The sequence below is a fragment of the Hyla sarda genome, chromosome 6 (assembly GCF_029499605.1).
Source record: "Hyla sarda isolate aHylSar1 chromosome 6, aHylSar1.hap1, whole genome shotgun sequence".
Classification (NCBI taxonomy): domain Eukaryota; kingdom Metazoa; phylum Chordata; class Amphibia; order Anura; family Hylidae; genus Hyla; species Hyla sarda.
The window spans coordinates 295,464,030-295,486,332 of record NC_079194.1 but is presented as its reverse complement, the minus strand read 5'-3'; the positions used below and the strand labels follow the sequence as shown (position 1 = coordinate 295,486,332).

General features: G+C 46.1%; 1 protein-coding gene across 1 annotated transcript in view; it reads right to left on the bottom strand.

Moving 5' to 3' along the window:
• LOC130277524 (receptor-type tyrosine-protein phosphatase beta-like) overlaps positions 1–22,303 on the bottom strand; it is a 279,946-nt gene that overhangs the window by 127,268 nt on the left and 130,375 nt on the right. The window contains exons 7-9 of the mRNA XM_056528200.1: positions 16,389–16,658; positions 14,268–14,525; positions 13,863–14,132 (exon numbers count right to left, since the gene is read on the bottom strand). Coding sequence (XP_056384175.1) covers positions 13,863–14,132; positions 14,268–14,525; positions 16,389–16,658 — 798 coding nt within the window. The remainder of the gene's footprint in view (positions 1–13,862; positions 14,133–14,267; positions 14,526–16,388; positions 16,659–22,303) is intronic.

The following is a 22,303-nucleotide window of genomic DNA, read 5'->3' as shown; positions in this document are numbered from 1 at the left end:
ATACCCCCCCCCCCTTCCCTGCCCTTCCAATAATATAAAATAAAAATCAGAGGAACAATTCACATCATCTGCTTGTAAATTAAAGGAGCCTGTCAATCCTCCTCCCTATTACAATTTGGGTGGTCCTGGACTGTGCAATGTCCCCAGAAAGAATTAACCTGTCCATTCTTTCTGCGGTCCGAGTGTAAGCATGTTATGCCGGCGCCCACAGTCTGCGGAATGTCTGCACAGAGATTTATAATAAATGGTATATGCCTTTAGGGGCGCATGCGCGCAGCTCACGCGAGAGGACACATGTAGTGTGAGCTCCGTGCTGACCGCGACTATACAGCCTCTCTAAGCGCCCATATCGGGCTCCTTTGAGTTAGAACTTACCCTGCCGGTTTGGGGAACATGCCGCGATCCCAGAAGGGCACAAAAAGGCAGAATTTGCAACGGCTCTAGCAGTCTATACCTGATATCTTCAGAACAAGTAGGCGCTCCAAGATGGCGGAGCCACGCTGCAGCTCTCCAGCGGAGCATTCAGAGGAGGAGTCGCAAGGCCCTACAGACCTGTCGCCTAACTCAATGTTCCGGAACATAAAACTCCTCTTTCAAACCGAATTGTCTAAGGCGGTGGCAGACCTATCCTCCCAGCTGAAAGACTTGGGGCAGAGAGTGGCAGACTCTGAAGCGCGGATTGACGATTTGGCTGACGCCATTGAAGCTGATCGCCATGACCTGGAGGATCACACTGCGCAACTACAGGCCCTCGAGCTGAAACTTGAGGACTTGAAGAATTGTTCACGCCGCGCTTACTTACGGATCCGTGGTCTCCCGGAGGAGGTGACTGATTTTACTAAGGTGATCTCTTCCCTCTTTTACGCATTGGCCCCGCAGCTGGAACCAGAACTATTGCGCTTTGACCGCATACATAGAGCCCTGACCAGGCCCAAGAACCCTGACTATCCGAGGGATATAATACTTAAACTGCATTATCCTGAGGCGAGAGACACCATCCTGCAGGCGGCCAGAAACATCCCAGCGTTACCTGGGGTCCCTCCATCTGTGCGCATTTTTTCGGATCTGGCCCCCTCCACCCTAGCTAGGCGCAGAGAATTCCGCACCATTACCCTTACACTTCAAAAAGAAGGCATACGCTACCGGTGGGGGTTCCCTTTTTCCTTAATATTCCAGGCTAGTGGTCGCACGCACAATGTCCATACTGTGCTGGAAGCCAAAGAAATTCTTTCACATGCTCGCATAACTTTGGTGGATAGTCCACCTCTACCTCAAAGGCCTGGAAGGGTGAACCGTGAATGGTCTACTGTGGGGAGAGAGAAACGTAGACCCCCTGACCCTTTGCTAGAGGACACTGCTACTTGATTGTCGTGGATTCTCCATTTTTTTATACAGTTGTTTGCTTATTGGACGCTGAGCTGTTGCCTCTCTACACTTTGTGAGCCGGGACTTTTGTTCTCCTTCTACACCCCCCACCCCAGCTGTTATTGATTTCTACAATTTTTCCATGGCGAGGCTAGATCGTGGTTCAGAATACTGCACCCCATCATCCCTTCGTGGGACATAGGAAGAATGCTGGGCGACTTGATAAGGCCGCCCGCCTTTCCTGTGATATGGACGTTTTTTTGTTTTCCTGTCTATTTTTTTTTCTTTTATGTTTGTTTGTTTTTTGTTTTCTGTTTCTATAGGTACGATGCACTTCTGTTTTTTGACGGCAAGCAGCCGCAATTGGTGCTGATGGCTGGTCTCCCTATCCATCTCTGGGTACTGATTATTGGGTGTGGTATGTATGATGGCATGTCTCCTCTGGATTGGTGTTATGGCTAAGGTTCTCTCACATAACGTGCGGGGCTTCAACGCCCCAGGTAAACGTAGTAAGGCCTTTATAGATTACGTAAAATTACACCCTGACATATTGTGTATCCAGGAAACCCATTTTACGCTCACCTCTAAACCGTCACACTTACACAGATTGTATTCTAGACATCATTGTTCGTCATTCATGACTAAATGCAGAGGAGTCATGACCTTGTTTCATAACTCTTTCCCCTTCACGGTACAGAGGGAGTTGGTGGATGGTGAGGGCAGATACCTAATATTGTTGGGTACATTGTATGACAAATCCTTATGTATTGTTAACTCTTACGCTCCAACGGACTCCCCTATTATGTTTTTTTCCCGTTTATGTTCACTTCTTGAGACACTGTCGTACGATATGCTGATTTGGGCCGGAGATTTTAACATGATAGTTAATGGTAAACTGGATAGATCTAATTCAGCCCCTTTTCGTAGGTCGGGGTCTCAACATCGCCTTCTGCAGCAATTGTTTGTATCCCATGACTTAGCAGATAGTTGGAGAGAACATAATGGGGTATCTAGGGGTTACTCATATTACTCGCCTGCACATGGTCACTATACCAGGATAGACTGGATATTAGTCCATACCCGCATGTTACCTCAGATGTTGTATGCACGTCATGTTCCCTCGGTGTGGTCAGATCATGATATGGTGTTAGCTGCTTTTAACTTGATGCCCTCCTTTACATACCCATTTAGATGGCGCCTGAATGAAGCATTACTGACCATGCCGAGGGTACACCAACAACTAGATACTGACCTGAATTTTTTTTTCGATACCAACACAATCCCTGAGTCTTCCCCAGTATGGGTGTGGTTAACCCATAAATCTTATATGAGAGGCCGTATCATATCCCTAGCTAGTGGACTGAAACGAGACTGCACTGCTACCCAAATAGCCTTGGAATGTAGATTACAGAGACTGACGTATGCTCATCAACAGGACCCATCTCTTTACCTTTATCATACCATTAAGGAGACCCGCTTACAGCTGGATGCACTTCTATCTACCAAGGTTGAGAAAGCTGTCCGTTGGACAAAAGCGACCTATTACAGGTTAGCTAACAAACCAGACAAATTACTGGCGGCAATGCTCAAAAAAACCTCCTCTTTTAATAGAGTACATAGCTTGCAGCTCCGACCGGGTCTCCAAACTTCTCACCCCGATAAGATTTATACAGCCTTCCATACCTATTACTCTACTCTATATACAGCGCCCTCTTCTTCCCCTGCTCTTTCCTCCTCCCTTATTGACTTCTTCTCTTTAATTACTTTACCGTCATTGACACCAGACGCCAGGGAGTCTTTAAACGCTCCTTTTACAGTAGAGGAAATCGCGGACGCCATTGCCCGATTGAAGTCTGGTAAGGCCCCTGGGCCTGATGGCCTGACGGCAGCATACTTTAGAAAATTAGCACCATTGCTACTCCCTCATCTACTCACATTTTTCAATTCGCTTTGCACACAGACTACTATTCCATCTGAATTTCTAGATGCACTCATTACAGTTATCCCTAAACCGAACCGAGATCATTTAAGTACGGCCAATTATCGCCCAATATCGTTGTTAAATGTTGATGAGAAGCTCCTGACATCTTTGTTAGCAAAAAGATTAAATGCCCATCTTCCTACCCTGGTACATCAAGACCAGGTAGGATTTATCCCTGGCCGCCAAGCACCAGATAATGTTCGGAAAGTCATTGACCAAATACAGTGGGCGGGGACTACCACAACCCCTCTCATTGTAGTAGCCTTGGATATAGAGAAGGCCTTTGATTGTGTATCGTGGCCTTTTTTATTCGCCACTTTACACAAGTTTGGCTTTGCTGGCCCATTTGTTTCTATTCTACACCTTCTGTACTCCACCCCGACTGCACATCTAAAGTTGCCATCTACCTCTCCCTGTCCGATTTCTATAGGCCGGGGTACTCGTCAGGGCTGCCCCCTATCCCCAGCCCTTTTTGCATTAATTATGGAATCACTGGCACAAATGATTAGAGATCATCCTGATATTTCAGGTACCGCTATCGGATCTTCAGAATATAAAGTGAACTTGTTCGCTGACGATTTATTGCTAACCCTTACAAACCCCCTCATTTCCCTCCCCAACCTTTTTAAGGTGCTGGACTCCTTTGCTCTGCAGTCGGGGTTGAGGGTCAACGTTACTAAATCTGAAATTATGTATTGTAATATATCGGAATCCTTGCAACACACCATTGAACGTACATTTCACTTTAAAAACGCTAATGCGGGTTAGCCCTATCTGGGCGTGAAACTTACTCCATCCATTTCATCATTGTATAGCACTAACTTTGTTCCTCTTTATAAATCTATTAGATCTGATCTGGCCAAGTGGAATTATCCTTACATTTCTTGGTTAGGTAGGGTGAACGTGATAAAAATGGTAGTTTTACCTAAGTTGTTGTATTTGTTTAGAACACTACCTATACCTGTAGCAAAGCGTGATTTGCTTGCTTTGCAAAGAGACTCCTTTAACTATATCTGATCGAACAAACGACCGCGTATTTCCAGGCGAATCATGCATTATAATAGGAAGTCGGGTGGCTTGTCGGTGCCTGATTTTCTTAAATACTATTATGCTGCACGATTGGCTCAACTTGCACTGGTGAATGCTCTGGATAGAGCACCTCGCTGGACGAGACTGGAGGACTCCTTGTTGTCCCCTTACTCCTATGCATCCTTGATGTGGACCTCGAGCCCTATAGCTACGCTGGTCCCTACGTCGGCACAGATTGCCCTTTACTCATTGTCTCTCTGGCGTCTGGTTCGCTTCAAATTTCGCTTGCAAGCCTACGCTTCTCCTCTGACTCCTTTTCTTTGCAACCCTCTCTTTTTACCTGGTCTTACTCCCTCCCTTTTCCACTGGTGGATTGATAATAAACTGCTACGACTCTATGACTTTTTTGACCATCGTTTGATGTACACATTAATGTCTCTCAAACGAAGATATGACATGCCTGATGGTGAATCCTTTAGAGCCCACCAGATATTTTCCTATTATCGTACTGTTATGGGTAACACGACTACACTACATCCTACTATGTATGAAGCTTTCATTCTCTATAGACCCTTGGATGTCGGGCTCCTCTCCCTAGTGTATGCTCATCTTAATGATCCCTCTCCTGATCAGAAACCGCCCTTCATGTTAGCGTGGGAAGCGGACCTTCATCACACCTTGTCTTTACCCCAATGGAGGGAGGGTTGTGTGGTTTTGGGGAAGGGGAGTTAGCAAGTGACATTGATGGAGACGGCGTTGAAGGTTCTGCACCGTGTATACATGGTTTCCTCGCGACTTCACTCGATTTACCCCGATGTTTCCCCATTATGTTTCCGTAGGTGTGGTCAAAGGGGAACCATGTATCATATATGGTGGGGTTGTCCGGTGGTGGCGGGCCTTTGGACGACTGTATTGGATCTTTTAGGCTCCCTTTTGGGTACTTATGTGTCACGTACCCCGGCTTTCTGCTTGCTTGGTACTAAGCCACAGAGAATGACCTTTGGTCACTTTCGACTAGCTCAATTTATCTTGATGGCTGCTAGAATTTATATAGCAAAATGGAAAAAACCCTCCTTAGACTTTGAGATGGTAGTGGATAGAGTTAACCTCATTATGCTTAATGAAAAGTTATCTGCTATTAGAGATGATGCTGTGTCCTCCTTTGATCGTTTGTGGGAACCGTGGTTATCTTCAACCCATTGTCCTAATGTCCGATGCAGTTTTTCGCTTTATTGATCTCCGTATTGAGGGGTGGGAGGGACTCTATTGTTCATTGTCGGGGATGACCAGCCGTCAAACACCTTCTACCTTTTTTCTGCCACTATGATTTTGTGCTGCTTATCATCGTGTTGTTAATGTCTAATGCATCACTTGTACCAATTGTTACTTTGTTTAAGGCCTAAATGGGCCGTTAGTTCCTTTTCATTATTTCCATGCTTTTCCTTACATGGTATCTGTAAGCCTGTCAATAAAGCATCTTTATTTGACTCTTAAATGGTATATGCCTTTAAAAAAATAATCTGTAGAGTAGGGTCACACGTATTTGACGCTACTGACCGTCTCGAGAGTGTGCCTTAAGCTGTGCCCATGTGTCCTGCTAAAAGCAACAATCTGCCGCTACAGGCAGGCACAGAGGTAGCATGCGAGTCGCATGCGGATGCGCAGTGTACTCTAGACATTGCGTCGAATATGCTGCGGATGCGCTAGGCGTGACCCTACCCGTAAACTGTGCCAGCAAAAAGACTGGGGTATGACACCTGACCTAGGTTTATTTTGGTGCAATGCACAGACACAATTTGTGGTGTAGTGTGTCAAATTGTGGCGCCCTGCACCCATTTTCGCACACAGCCCGAGAAAAGCATGTCAGGTTTACAATAGTAAATCAGGGCCAATATACGTTATGTTTACATATACCAGTTATAATGCCATATATCCAGTTGTTTCATATTGGGGTCTCCTCTTCAGACTCTTGTTTCCGGTGCAATGCAGATGTGGGCTCTCTATTGCATGCAATGTGGAGTTGCCCTTGACTAAAACCCTTTGGGAGAGAGGTGCTGCAGTTCATGGCGGATCACTTCGACTTCCCTTTCGTGTTTTCTCCTGTTGTTTGTCTATTAGGTGTTATTAACGATCTGGTTAGAGGCTTCTTATCAGGTTTTTGTTGTTCTGTGCACGGAAGGTTTTGATAATGGCCTGGAAGAATACTTCCCCTCCCCCTATAACGAGGTGGTTTAATCTGGTTAATAAATATGTACCAATGTATAGGACACTATATATAAGTCATAAATGCCCCATGAAATTTGATATAGTCTGGATGCTCTGGCTACCAATAGGGTCAATTCTCTGGGATAGTTTGGTCGTCTTTAACTAAGCATGGGAAGTGGAGGGATGCTCCGGGTGTGTACGAATGTGAGCGTATGATGCACAGAGATTTATAATAAATGGTATATGCCTTTAAAAAAATAATCTGTAGGGTATGGTCACACGTATTTGACGCTACTGACCGTCTCGAGAGTGTGCCTTAAGCTGTGCCCGGGTGTACTGCTCAAAGCAGCAATCTGCAGAGGCACAGAGGTAGCATGCGAGTCGCATGTGGATGCGTAGTGTACTCCAAACATTGCGTCGAATATGCTGCAGATGCGCTAGGCGTGACCCTACCCGTAAACTGTGCCAGCAAAAAGACTGGGGTATGACACCTGACCTAGGTTTATTTTGGTGCAATGCACAGACACAATTTGTGGTGCAGTGTGTCAAATTGTGGCGCCCTGCACCCATTTTGGCACATAGCCAGAGAAAAGCTTGTAAGGTTTACAATAGTAAATCAGGGCCAATATACATTATATTTACATATACCAGTTATAATGCCATATATCCAGTTGTTTCATAAGGAGATTTTTTAGACTTACCGTAAAATCTCTTTCTCGAAGGATCCATTGGGGGACACAGAACCTTGGGTATATGCTGCTGTCTCTAGGAGGTTGACACTATGGTAACCAAAAAGTCGGCTCCTCCCAGCAGGATATACCCGCCTCCAGGCCACTAAGCAATTCAGTTTTAGTCCCAGAGCAATCGGAGGAGACAGACAGGTCAAAGGAAAAAAAAAAACACGAACTGTTCGAGTACCAGAAGAAAAATCAACTGAACACTCCCTCGGACAGATAACCAAAAAGGAACCCCAGAAAAGGGCGGGAGCTGTGTCCCCCAATGGATCCTTCGAGAAAGAGATTTTACGGTAAGTCTAAAAAATCTCCTTTTCTCTATCGGCTCCACTGGGGGACACAGAACCTTGGGACGTACCAAAGCAATCCCTTGGGTGGGCAGAGAAGAAAGGTCAGGCAGTCGGCTGTACCACCGCCACCTGCAACACTTTACGGCCCAGACTAGCATCAGCCGATGCGAAGGTATGAACCTGGTAAAGTGTGCAAAGACGCCCGGGTGGCCGCTTTTCAGATCTGCGAGGTCGAGGCCTCGTTTCGGAGAGCCCAGGATGCTCCCACAGAGTGGTGGAATGAGCCAAAAAACCCTGAAGAGCGGGACCTTCCACATGCAGCGGTAAGCTTCCGAAATAGCACATCAGATCCACCTGGAAATGGTGGCCTTGGAAGCAGGCTGTCCCTTCTGCCGACCTTCCGTAAGGACGAAAAAAGAAAGGATCACACTGGCGGAAGGAAGAGGTGAGAGATAGATAAGCCCGAACAGCCCTTACCACATCCAATTTGTGGAGTAAGCGCTCCCTGGGATGAAAAGGAGCGGGACAAAAAGACGGAAAGACGATGTCCTCGTTGAGAAGAAAAGACGAAACGACCTTAGGTAAGAAGGACGGATATGGCCGGACAACAACCTTGTCCTGAAGAACTTTCAGGAAAGGAGAACGGCAGGAAGAGCTGCTCAGATGCTCTCTGAATGGAAGTAATAGCCAAGGAAAAACCAACTCCCAGGAGGCGAAGGAGGACCTCCCTAAGATGCTCAAAAGGTGCGTCCTGGAGAACATCTAGGACTAAGTTCAAGTCCCGAGAGGGAGAAGGGGACCGGTAAAGGGGGGACAGCGTGTGCCACGCCCTGAAGGAAGGTCCGGACATGCGAATTGGAACCAGGGGACGCTGAAGAAAATGGAAAGGGCCGAAACCTGACCCTAAGGGAGCTGAGAGTCAGCCCTCGTTCCAACCCCGACTGCAAAAAGGAGAGGAGACGGTAAACGGGAACGGTAACTGGAGAAAAAATGGTCTGAGTTTCGCACCAATGAAAGTAAGCCCGCCAGGTACGGTGATAAATCCTCGCAGAGGAGGACTTGCGAACCCTGAGCAAGGAGCGAATGACCTGGGAAGAGTAGCTGCGGCCCCTTAGAACCGCTGTCTCGACCGCCACGCCGTCAAATGCAGCGATTGTAAAAAGGGGAGACAGAGTGGACCCTGTGACAGTAGGTCTGGACGAAGTGGGAGACGGAACGGAACGCCGTCCAAAAGCCAGACCATGGCGACGTACCATACCCTTCGGGGCCAGTCTGGAGCCACCACAATGGCGGAAACTCCTTCCACCAAGAGCTTCCTTCGAACCCTGGAAGAGAGGGAGGGGAGGGAACAGAGAGGGCAGGAAAAAAAACCCAACCACGGAATTACTAGGGCATCCACGGCAGAGCCAGGGGGGTCCCTGGACTTTGACACAACGTCGGAATCTTCCGGTTGTGTTGAGACGCGAAGATATCCATGTCCGGGGTCCCCCAGAGGTTGCAGATCTGTGCGAACACCTCCGGAAGAGGAGGCCATTCTCCGGGGTCAGCTGAGGACCGACTGGGGAAACCCGCTTGCCAGTTGAGCACTCCCGCAATGAGAATAGCCGAAATGGCCGGAACTCCGTGTTCCGCCCAAGGGGGATCTTTGTCACCTCGGACATGGCTGCTGAGCTGCGAGTGCCGCCCTGACGATTGGTGTCCGACTGGACACGGACAGGGTGGCCCTGAAGCAGGGACTCCCAATGCTTCAGACAAGATATATCGCCCTCAGATGCAGGATGTTCATGGACAGAAAGGCTTCTTGGGGCGCGGCCTCCATGGATGCCACCATCCGACCCAGGACTTCCATGCAAGTACGGATGGTGACTGGGGATGGTATCTGGAGGGAGCGGATTCCCGACAAGAGGGCCAGACGTTTGTCCGGCGGGAGGCGAACCCGAGCAGAGGCCGAGTTGAAACTGAAGCCCCAAGAAGACCAGAGACTGGGTGGGGGTGAGAACAGACTTGTCTCGGTTGACCATCCACCCGAAGCGATAAAAGGTCTGAAGAGGGAAAAAATCACATTCTCCCAAGCCTAGGCACTGGTGGAAGCCTTGACGAGGAGGTCGTCCAAGTAAGGAATCACTGAGACACCCCGCGACCGAAGGAGGGCTATGACGGGTGCCAAGACCTTAGTAAAGACCCGCGGAGCAGAGGTCAGACTGAAGGGGAGGGCCACAAATCACAAATGACCTTCCGGAACCGCAAGCGGAGGTACCGCTGATGGCCTTGAAATTTAGGAACCTGGAGGTAGGCATCCTAGATATCCACTGAAGAAAGAAACTCCCCCTGATCCATAGACGTCACCACTGAGCGGAGATATTCCATTCGGGAATGGTGGATTAGAAGGTGTTGATTGAGACGCTTGAGACCCAAGATGGGCCGCACAGAACCGCCCTACTTGGGAACCCCGAAAGCGCTCCCTGGAAGGGACCGGGACAATGACTCCCTGGATGAGAAGGGACTGGAAAACCCCCCAAAATTCCCCCGCTAGCGAAGAAGACCGGGGGGCTACGGGAGAGAAGCAATTTCGATCCGGTATCCATTGGACACCACGTCCCTGACCCAGGAGACTATAATGTGCGCCGCCCAGATGTCTTAAAAAATAAAAGACGACCTCCCACCCGAGAAAAATTTGCGGGTGGGGGTGTCCCTTCATGCGGAAGTGGATTTGCAGGTGCCAGACTGGGCAGCAAAATGTCCGGAACGATTTTCCGATTTTCAAGAGGGGCGCGCCCGGAAGGAGGGAACCTTTTTGTCCCACGAGGGCGCCTGCCCCGACCCATTATTGGGACTAGCAGTCCGGAAGGACCGAAAGGCAAAGGACTTCCTACGGAAGTAGTGCGAGCTCTATTCCAAGGTAATAAGGAACTCTTTGCCGCCCTTCGCCTCAGAGATGATTTCATCAAGTCGCTTGCCAAAAAGTCGGGAGTCGGCAAATGGAAGCTCGGTAAGAGACTTCTCAGAAGCGGCATCCGCGTCCCATGCCTTAAGCCACCTGGAACAATGGAGGGCCACTAGGATACCAGTGGCAAGGGCAATACAAGGGCAAAACTTGCCAAGGTCTCTACCCTTTTTGTCTGCCGGATCTTGAAGGCAGCCACATCTGCCAGCGGCAGTGGCGTAGCCCTAGAGAGGCGTGAGACTGGCAGGTCCGCCGAAGGAGGAGAAGTCCACTTTAAGATGAGGTCCTTGGCAAAAGGAAACTGCGCCAGAACCTTCCTGCTTCCTGAAACCTCTTGTCAGAATGCCACCAGGCGGATTCCAGCATCCAACATCTTGGGTGCTGGACGGGCACGATGAAAGGATAATTCAGGACTAAGTCCGAAGATCCTGGAACCTCTAAATGGAAGGTGTCTCTTATGGCAAAAACCAATGAGTTCACCGTGTCAGCCATATCCGATCGGTCCTCTGAATCAGATGCCGAATCGGAGACTTCATCCGCAAATTCTCCAGGAGAATGAGAGCGAGTTGAGGCGGCCCTGGATGAGGGAGAGGCTGACCTGGAACGCGGGTCTGGGGAGCCAGAGCGGCGACTATGAGAGCAGGGGAGCAATTCCTCAGAGAGGAGCGTCCATGCTTGCAGGAGACTCAGGGGAAGACCCTGAAGAAACACCCCGATGACGCTTACAAGCGCGGTTAGCATAGGGGGGAGGAGAACGGGTCCCTCTGGAGGGCCGGTGAGAAATCCAGGCTGGAGGGACATCCGGAACAAAAACGACACGGGGGTCTGGGGGAGCAGTGGTGCAGGCAGAGCAAGCTGGTTCTGCAGAACCAGACATTTTAGGGTTAAAAGCCTTTAAAAATTTAAGAAGAAAACAGTCTCAGGGTGGGTTCACACTACGTTTTCTCCCATACGGGAGCGCATACGGCAGGGGGGAGCTAAAACCTCGCGCTCCCGTATGTCACCGTATGCGCTCCCGTATGTCATTCATTTCAATGAGCCGTCCGGATTGAAACGTTCGGTCCGGTCGGCTCATTTTTGCGCCATATGCGCTTTTACAACCGGACCTAAAACCGTGGTTGACCACAGTTTTAGGTCCGGTTGTAAAAGCGCATACGGCGCAAAAATGAGCCGACCGGACCGAACGTTTCACTCCGGCCGGCTCATTGAAATGAATGACATACGGGAGCGCATACGGTGAAATATGCCGTATGCCCCCTGCCGTATGCGCTCCCGTATGGTAGAAAACGTAGTGTGAACCCAGCCTTACCCAAGTCTGGTCCCTTAACCAGGCAGCTGCTGGAAAAACTCCTGTAAGCTAGCTGGGACGGAACAAGGAGCAGGGGAGGGGGGCTGGGCTAGAATAAGGGCACACCAATTGGCTGAGAAAACTCCTCTCTCTGTGCGCGCAAAGCGCTTGTAGGAGAGAGTTTTCGCGCCGGAGAACAGTACAAGGCAGTGGGCAGAGCTACCCGCACTATTGTGAAGCCCCTGTAATGGCGCCCGCTCCCGGCCCCAAGCGCACCTGCGAACCGCATGTGCGAAGGACGGGAGCGGGGAGCGGACGGAGATAGCCCGTCGGCAGTTACCCAGCTGACGGCGGCCGGCGCACACACGCGGCCGCCGAGAAAGTGAAAGTAAAAGTGCTGAAGCCGGCAGCCGCACGCATAGTAATCCCTGGCCCGGAGTGCAGGGAAAAAACACCACACAAAAGCACCACTGTACTTCCCCACATGAATAAAGAGAGCCCCTTCCCCACATGAATAAAGAGAGACCCTTTCCATATAAAAAAGGGGGGCTCCATATAGAGAATAAGGAGGGAACAATACCCTCCAGGCAGACCCCATAACAATAGTATAAGAGTGGTAACAAGTCAGGGGTCTCCAGAGGTTGCAAGTGCTCTTCCAGGACCTGTGGAGAGAGGGAGATTTACTCACCTTGTCTGAAGAACTTACCTCATGGAGTCTTCAGTAATGGAGTCTTCAGTCAGCATTTTCACCTGCGGCAAGCCAAGTTCATAGCGAGGCGAACAGAGAGGTAGGGGGACCCGGACCCATGAGGTACAACCCCAAGCGCTGACCGTTGGCGAGAGGGGGTTAACAGTACATCTCGCAATGGGGAAACAGTGATCATTGCGTTCCTGAGTCCCCACCTGAAAACAGAAATAAAAAGGAATAAAAAACTAACACATTCCCTAAAACTAAAAAATAAAAAATATGAGACCTGGTCTGGAGAATTCCAGACCATGTCCACCTCCTTGAGACACTAAGCAAAAACTGAACTGCTCAGTGGCCTGGAGGCGGGTATATCCTGTTGGGAGGAGCTGACTTTTTGGTTACCATATTGTCAACCTCCTAGAGACAGCAGCATATACCCAAGGTTCTGTGTCCCCCAATGGAGCCGAAAGAGAAATTGGGGTTTCCTCTTTAGACTCTTGTTTCCGGTGCAATGCGGATGTGGGCTCTCTATTGCATGAAATGTGGAGTTGCCCGTGACTCAAACCCTTTTGGAGAGAGGTGCTGCAGTTCATGGCGGATCACTTGGACTTCCCTTATGAGTTTTCTCCTGTTGTTTGTCTATTAGGTGTTATTAACGATCTGGTTACAGGCTTCTTATCATGTTTTTGTTGTTCTGTGCACGGAAGGTTTTGATAATGGCCTGGAAAAATACTTCCCTTCCCCCTATAACGAGGTGGTTTTATCTGGTTAATAAATATGTACCGTTGTATAGGACACTATATATTAGTCATAAATGCGTGTACATATGTGAGCGTATGATGTCTGTCTTAGTGTCTATTGTTTTGGTGTTAGCCGGATGTGGACCCCCTTATTGTCTGCTCGATGATACCTTGTTCCCCTGACTTTGTAATTGAGACTGGGGGCGCAGGGGCTTTGTGCTCAGCAGTTTGTTCTTTTATTTCTTTGTTGATTAAAACTAAAAAAGTTATAAATAAATACTTAATAAAATAAAATAATGCCATATATCCCAAAAAAGTCCAGATGACATTATACTCAGTAACAGTATCTATCAGACATAGAGTAGATCAAGCAGTAGAACGGCTACAGTATGTAATAAAATGATATCAGTCATAGTACATATATGTACAGTAATATACAGTAAATGTACAAATAATAGAGTGTAGAATCTGGACTTCTACTCCCATGTGGTTTGGTGGAGAGAGAAATAGTCAAAAAATCCATTCATGTGTGTCTAATAGCATAAAAGACATTCATTTTTCTAAAAGAAAAAAAACAACTGTTAAAAGAAAAACCTACTTGTACAGAAAGATGAGCTGACAGGTGAACTCTGATACCCCCGCACTCCGAATGTGACCACAGATATGGAGTAGTTATTTCCAGATATCAGGTTCTGCAGAGTGACATTTGTTGTGTTACTTGTCACAGTTAAGTTTGTTGAAGGAAATATCCCATAGGTTATAATATATGACTTATTCACATTGATCATATTTACTGGTTCTGACCAAGATAATGTTACATTACTGGTTGTAATTGAGTTAAAGTTTATGTTTTCAGGTGGGTTTGGATCTGCAAAAAAAGATGAAAATACAGACAGATGAGAACATATACAGAAAATGTTTAGTCAGGTTTAAGTGACTGTAACAGAGGTTAATGATGATGATTATAAAGAGTCACTATAGATCAGATCCTGAGGATACTCACATGTGGCATTAGTGGCCATCACTGGAGCAGATGTCTTGTTGCAGTCCCCACTGACTGTCTGTACAGTGACGGTATATTCTCTGCCTGGTAGTAATCCTGTGAAATTCTCTTGTGTAGTATTAGTTTGTTTGGTGTTATTGACGGCTCCTGTTACACTAACTATATAATAATCCACTTTTCCTCCTGGGTATAACCATGTGACTCCAAGAGTATTAACTTGGAGATTGTTCAGAGAGATGGAGGAAACTTGTGCAGGAACTGAGGAGAATATCACAGATCACAGACGGGTTAGTTATACAATAGTATATAAGTTATGTTATAGTCTTGTGTCACATCCAGTATCAACTGAATTGTAACTGGTCACTGTGGTGTTAACAGTCTTTTCTAGAACTAACAAAGAAACGGAAAATCTTCACATATCCCCCTCCCCCTTCCCTGCCCTTCCAATAATATAAAATAAAAATCAGAGGAACAATTCACATCATCTGCTTGTAAATTAAAGGAGCCTGTCAATCCTCCTCATGCAGTGATCGCCATTACAATTTGGGTTGTTCTGGACTGTGCAATGTCCCCAGAAATAATTAACCTGTCCATTCTTTCTGTGGTCCGAGTGCAAGCATGTTATGCTGGCGCCCACAGTCTGCGGAATGTCTGCACAGAGATTTATAATAAATGGTACATGCCTTTAAAAAAATAATCTGTAGTGTATGGTCACACGTATTTGATGCTACAGACCGTCTCGAGAGTGTGCCTTAAGCTGTGCCCGGGTGTCCTACTCAAAGCAGCAATCTGCCGCTACAGGCAGGCACAGAGGTAGCATGCGAGTCGCATGCGGATGCGCAGTGTACTCCAGACATTGCGTCGAATATGCTGCGGATGCGCTAGGCGTGACCCTACCCGTAAACTGTGCCAGCAAAAAGACTGGGGTATGACACCTGACCTAGGTTTATTTTGGTGCAATGCACAGTCACAATTTGTGGTGCAGTGTGTCAAATTGTGGCGCCCTGCACCCATTTTGGCACATAGCCAGAGAAAAGCATGTCAGGTTTACAATAGTAAATCAGGGGCAATATACGTTATATTTACATATACCAGTTATAATGCCATATATCCAGTTGTTTCATATTGGGGTCTCCTCTTCAGACTCTTGTTTCCGGTGCAATGCAGATGTGGGCTCTCTATTGTATGCAATGTGGAGTTCCCCTTGACTCAAACTCTTTTGGAGAGAGGTGCTGCAGTTCATGGCGGATCATTTGGACTTCCCTTATGTGTTCTCTCCTATTGTTTATATATTAGGTGTTATTAATAATCTGGTTACAGGTGTCATATCAGGTTTTTGTTGTTCTGTGCACGGAAGGTTTTGATAATGGCCTGGAAGAATACTTCCCCTCCCCCTATAACGAGGTGGTTTAGTCTGGTTAATAAATATGTACCGATGTATAGGAAACTATATATTAGTCGTAAATGCCCCAAGAAATTTGATAGAGTCTGGATGCCCTGGCTACTAATAGGTGAATTGGTAGTCGTCCCCCCCCAGAGGGGGGCAGTTCTCCAGGATAGTTTGGTCATCTTTAACTGAGCATGGGAAGTGGAGGGATGCTCCGGGTGTGTGCGTGTATGATGTCTGTCTTAGTGTCCATTGTTTAGGTGTTGGCCGGGTGTGGACCACCTTATTGTCTGCTCGATGATACCTTGTTCCCCTGACTTTGTAATTGAGACTGGGGGCGCAGGGGCTTTGTGCTCAGCAGTTTGTTCTTTTATTTCTTTGTTGATTTAAGCTAAAAAAGTTATAAATAAATACTTTAAAAAATAAAATAATGTCATATATCCCAAAAAAGTCCAGATGACAATATACTCAGTAACAGTATCTATCAGACATAGAGTAGATCTAGCAGTAGAACAGGTACAGTATGTAATATAATGATATCAGTCATAGTACACATATGTACAGTAATATACAGTAAATGTACAAATAATAGAGTGTAGAATCTGGACTTATACTCCCATGTGGTTTGGTTGAGAGAGAAATAGTAAAAAAAAAGTATCCATGTGTGTGTGTAATAGCATAAAAGATATTAATTTTTCTAAAAGAAAAAAATAACTTTTAAAAGAAAAACCTACTTGTACAGAAAGATGAGCTGACAGGTGAACTCTGATACCCCCGCACTCCGACTGTGACCACAGATATGGAGTAGTTATTTCCAGATATCAGGTTCTGCAGGGTGACATTTGTTGTGTTACTTTTCTCAGTTAAGTTTGTTGAAGGAAATATCCCATAGGTTATAATATATGACTTATTCACATCGCTCATATTTACTGGTTCTGACCAAGATAATGTTACATTACTTGTTGTAATTGAGCTAAAATTTATGTTTCCAGGTGGGGTTGGATCTGCAAAAAAAGACAAAAATACAGACAGATGAGAACATATACAGTAAATGTTTAGTCAGGTTTAAGTGACTGTAACCGAGGTTAATGATGATGATTATAAAGAGTCACTATAGATCAGATCCTGAGGATACTCACATGTGGCCTCTATCATTGGTGCAGATGTCTTGTTGCAGTTCCCACTGACTGTCTGAACAGTGACAGTATATTCTCTGCCTGGTAGTAATCCTGTGAAATTCTCTTGTGTAGTATTAGTTTGTATTGTGTTGTTGACGGCTCCTGTTACACTAACTATATAATAATCCACTTTTCCTCCTGGGTATAACCATGTGACTCCAAGAGTATTAACCGACTGGTAATTGTTCAGAGAGATGGAGGAAACTTGTTCAGGAACTGAGGAGAATATCACAGATCACAGACGGGTTAGTTATACAATAGTATATAAGTTATGTTATAGGCTTGTGTCATATCCAGTATCAACTGAATTGTAACTGGTCACTGTGGTGTTAACAGTCTTTTCTAGAACTAAAGAAGAAACGGAAAAACGGACGATTTTTACCTGGTACATTTCCAAATCATCTAACAAGATTTTTGTGGTACTATATTCTTAATTCTATTATGACTGTTACCACACACACAAGGGTCCTGTTGGTGTTAGTTATTTTATTTTTATTTACTGTATTCTATAACTGTGACATAATCAGAATAAATCTTATTAGAAAGTTCAGATAATTAATGTGCCTTATATTATAGATCTTGAGTGCCAGTTACGGTTTTGTTTATTGGGTCTTTTCCTACACCTGAGGTATAGGTGAACACTGGCTAACCAATATAGAAAATTGTGTTATTTTGGTCAGAGAGCCATTTCCCTTTCCATTTGTTAATACTGCCTACCTGTCTACCTTTACCTAATCCTTAATACTACCTACCTGGCTACCTTTACCTAACCCTTAATACTACCTACCTGGCTACCTTTACCTAACCCTTAATACTACCTACCTGGCTACCTTTACCTAACCCTTAATGCTACCTACCTGGCTACCTAACCCACAATACAAACAACACCTAACCCACAATACTACCTACCTACCTACCTATAACTAACCAACAATACTACCTTCCTAGCTACCTATACCTAATACACAATGCTACCTACCTGGCTACCTTTACCTAACCCTTAATGCTACCTACCTGGCTACCTAACCCACAATACTAACAGCACCTAACCCACAATACTACCTACCTATACCTAACCAACTATACTACCTTCCTGGCTACCTATACCTAATCAACAATACTACTTACCTGGCTACCTATACTTATACAACATTACTACCTACCTCGCTACCTATACCTACCCAACATCGCTACCTATACCTAACTAACAATACCTAACCCACAATACTACCTACCTACCTATACCTAACCAACATCGCTACCTATACCTAACTAACAATACTACCTACCTGCCTACCTATACCTAACCAACCTGTCTACCTGGCTGTCTATACATAACCAACAATACTACGTTCCTGGCTAACCTTACCTAACCAACAATACTACCTACAATGCTACCTAACCAATATCGCTACCTATATAGCTACCTACTCATTTGCCTAATAGAATGTAGGTCACAGCAACAAAACAGCAGGCTCCCAAATAGTGCAAAGCTGTAGTCTTTTATTGGTAACCCCAAACAGTGTTTGCAAGAATGACAAAGGCTAACTATAGTCAATATGTTGCACGTACTGTTTAGGGTTACCAATAAAAGACTACAGCTTTGCACTATTTGGGAGCATACTGCTTTGTTGCTGTGATCTACATTCTATTTGCTTTTGTCATTCCAGATTGGCCATCTGGATGGTCACCTGCACAGTGGCCGGGTTTTGTCCTGTCTTCCCTCCTCGTTGTACTCATTTACCCACTTTTACTGTGCAGGACACAAGGGGGGAATTTTAGGCGTTTGGGGCCTATAGATGGGGAGATTGTTTAGAGGAGGGGAGGGCACTGAAAAAATGTGGATTCTAAGTTGTTTGTCCTGCAGATGCTGAAGAGATTAAGTTTTGGCTAAAAGAAGTTGCCATGACGATCTCAGCTGAATAGAAAACCACATCAAAAACACGAAAAACATACACACGAAAAACAAATGCACTCATAGGTGTAAAAGCTATGGAGAACTTTGACATAAAGAAGTCCATATGTTGTTACTGTGAGTTATAAATGTTGCAGAACGTTTGGAACTGCATCTTCTATTTTTCACTAATTCTCAGACCCCCTGATATGCAGTTTACAGCCTGTTCATGGACCTTGTTGTGCTAATAAGCCCCAAATATGAATCACTATTTCTAATATAACATGGCAACATGATCCACCATTTTGTGTGTATTTTAAGAAGGCCTAAAATGGAGCCTTTGAGACACCAAAGTCCATCTCTAAGAAATGGGTATCTCTTCAAAGAGACATGTAAATAAGCCAGACAAATAAGCCAAACAATGGTTTATTGGTAGGTTCCTTACCAAAAAATGACAAAAGTCTTGGGAGAAAGCCTTCACAGCTTAAAGGGGTACTCCGGTGAAAAACTTTTTTTTTTAAATCAACTGGTGCCAGAAAGTTAAACAGATTTGTAATTTACTTCTATTAAAAAATCTTAATCCTTCCTGTACTTATTAGCTGCTGAATACTACAGTGGAAATTCTTTTCCGTTTGAAACACAGAGCTGTCTGCTGAATCACGAGCACAGTGCTCTCTGCTGACATCTCTGTCCATTTTTAGGAACTGTCCAGGTTAAAAAAGGAAATCCCCATAGCAAACATATGCTGTTCTGGACAGTTCATAAAATGGACAGAGATGTCAGCGGAGAGCACTGTGCTCGTGATGTCAGCAGACAGTTCTGTGTTTCAAAAGGAAAATAATTTCTGACCACTGTCATTTTAAACATTAATAACTCTGGGATGCTTTTACTTATCATTCTGATTCCGAGATTGTTTTTTCGTGACATATTCCACTTCATGTTAGTGGTAATTTTTTTGTCGATACCTGGTGAAAAATTCCCAAATTTTATGAAAAAAACTTGTAAGGAAAACAGACATTCCAAATAAATGATATTGTTACGCCGATCGCTCCGGGTCCCTGCTCCTCCCCGGAGCGCTCGCGGCGTTCTCCTCTCTGCAGCGCCCCGGTCAGACCCGCTGACCGGGAGCGCTGCACTGACACTGCCGGAGGGTATGCGATCCGCATAGCGGGCCGCGCCCGCTCACGGGTCGCATCCCAATCTACTCACCTGTCCCGTTCCCCGACTGTCACGTCCTGGCGCGTGCGGCTCCGCTCTCTAGGAGAAAATGCCCCACAAAATTTGTAACCCCATTTCTCTCGAGTAAGGAAATACCTAATATGTGGATGTAAAGCGATCTGCGGGTGCACTAGAGGGCTCAGAAGGGAAGGAGCGACATGGAGAGTGAATTTTGCTGAGATGTTTTTTGGGGGCATGTCACATTTAGGAAGCCCCCATGATGCCACAACAGTAAAAAAAAGAATTCCCAGCATGTACAGGGGGCATACTATTTTGGAAACTACATCCCTCGCAGAACTTAATAAGGGGTGCAGTGAGCATTTACACCCCACTGGCATTTGACAGATCTTTGGAACAGTGGGCTGTGCAAATGAAAAATTACATTTTTCATTTTTACGGACAACTGTTCAAAAAATCTGTCAGACCCCTGTGGGGCGTAAATGCTCACTGTACCCCTTGTTACATTCCGTGAGGGGTGTAGTTTCCAAAATGGGATCACATGTGGGTGTTTGTTTTTTTTTGCGTTCATGTCAGAACCGCTGTAACGATCAGCCACTCCTGTGCAAATCACCAATTTAGGCCTCAAATGTACATGGCGCTCTCTCTTTCCTTAGCCTTGTTGTGCGTCCGCAGAGCATTTTACGTACACATATGGGGTATTTCCGTACTCAGAAGAGATTGTGTTACAAATTTTGGGGGTCTTTTTCTCCTTTTACCTCTTGTGAAAATAAAAAGTATGGGGCAACACCAGCATGTTAGTGTAAAAATTTAAATTTTTTTTTTACACCAACATGCTGGTGTAGTCCCCAACTTTACCTTTTCCTAAGGGGTATAAGGAGAAAAATCCCCCCAAAATTTGTAGGGCAATTTCTCCCGAGTATGGAAATACCCCATATGTGGCCGTAAACTGTTGCCTTGAAATACGACAGGGCTCTGAAGTGAGAGCGCGCCATCCGCATTTGAGGCCTGTATAAGGAATTTGCAAGAGGGGTGGACCCGGTTACCTACAGTAAAACCCTACAGCAGTGTTTCCCAAACAGGGTGCCTCCAGCTGTTGCAAGACTCCCAGCCTGCCAGGACAGTCTATGGCTGTCTGGCAATACTGGAAGTTGTGGTTTTGCAACAGCTGGAGGCTCCATTTAGGAAACATTGCCGTATGAGACGATTTTTATTGGGGGGGGGGGGGACGTGTAAGCGGGTGTGTATGTAGTGTTTTACTTTTTATTATTTGTTAGTGTAGTGTAGGGTTTTTAGAGTACATTCACACAGGCGGGGGGTTCACAGTAAGTTTTCCGCTGGGAGTTTGAGCTGCAGCGAAAAATTTGCCGCAGCTCAAACTTTTAGAATGTGTGAATGTACCCTGTACATTTACATGGGAGGGGAGGGGGGCGCCCCAAACCTTCAGCTGTGGTAAAATGACAACTCCCAGAATGCACTGATAGACCAAACATGCTGTGAGTTGTAGTTTTACAACAGCTGTAGGCACACTGGTGGGGAACCACTGAGTTAGAAAACAGTCTCTAGCTCAGTGATTCCAACCAGTGTGCCTCCAGCTGTTGCAAAACTACAACTCTCAGCATGTACGGTCTGTCAGTGCATTCTGGGAGTTGTAGTTTTGCAACAGCTGGAGGCACACGGGTTGGAAACACTGAGTTAGGAAACAGACTCTAGCTCAGTGTTTCCCAACCAGTGTCCCTACAGCTGTTGCAAAACTACAATTCCCAGCATGGCCAGACAGTCAGGGATGCTGGGCGTGTAGTTCTGCAATATCTTCAGATGTTGCAGAACTACAACTCCCAGCATGCCTGGACAGTCTGGGCATGCTAGGAGTTGTAGTTATGCAACAACTGGGGAAGAACAGTTTGGAGACCGCTAAGTAGTGGTCTCCAAACTGTAGCCCTCCAGATGTTGCATAACTACAACTCCAAGCATGCCCAGACTGTCCAGGCATTCTGGGAGTTGTAGTAAAAACACATGATAATGCTATATGTCTGCCCCACCTCCCTCAGCCCCTGTATTACTACCCCCAACATGGAACAGACTCTGTTCCATGATGGGGGTATTAGTACAAGCACTAATGTAGTCTCCCCAGCCACCTGCAGACTTCTGCAGCTGGGGGAACTACTACTCCTAAGTCTGTTCCATGATGGGAGTAGTAGTAGCCCCACACCACTGCAATGGCTCCTCAGTATCGGCTAGTCAGGGCTCCCGGAGGGGGATTTAAAAATCAAAGTAAAAACACACAATACATCGCAGGGTTGTGGAGCATGTCGCTCGCTCCCCTGCTTAATAACTTCTGATCAGACTCTGTTCCATGATGGGGCTATTAGTACAAGCACTAATGTAGTCTCCCCAGCCA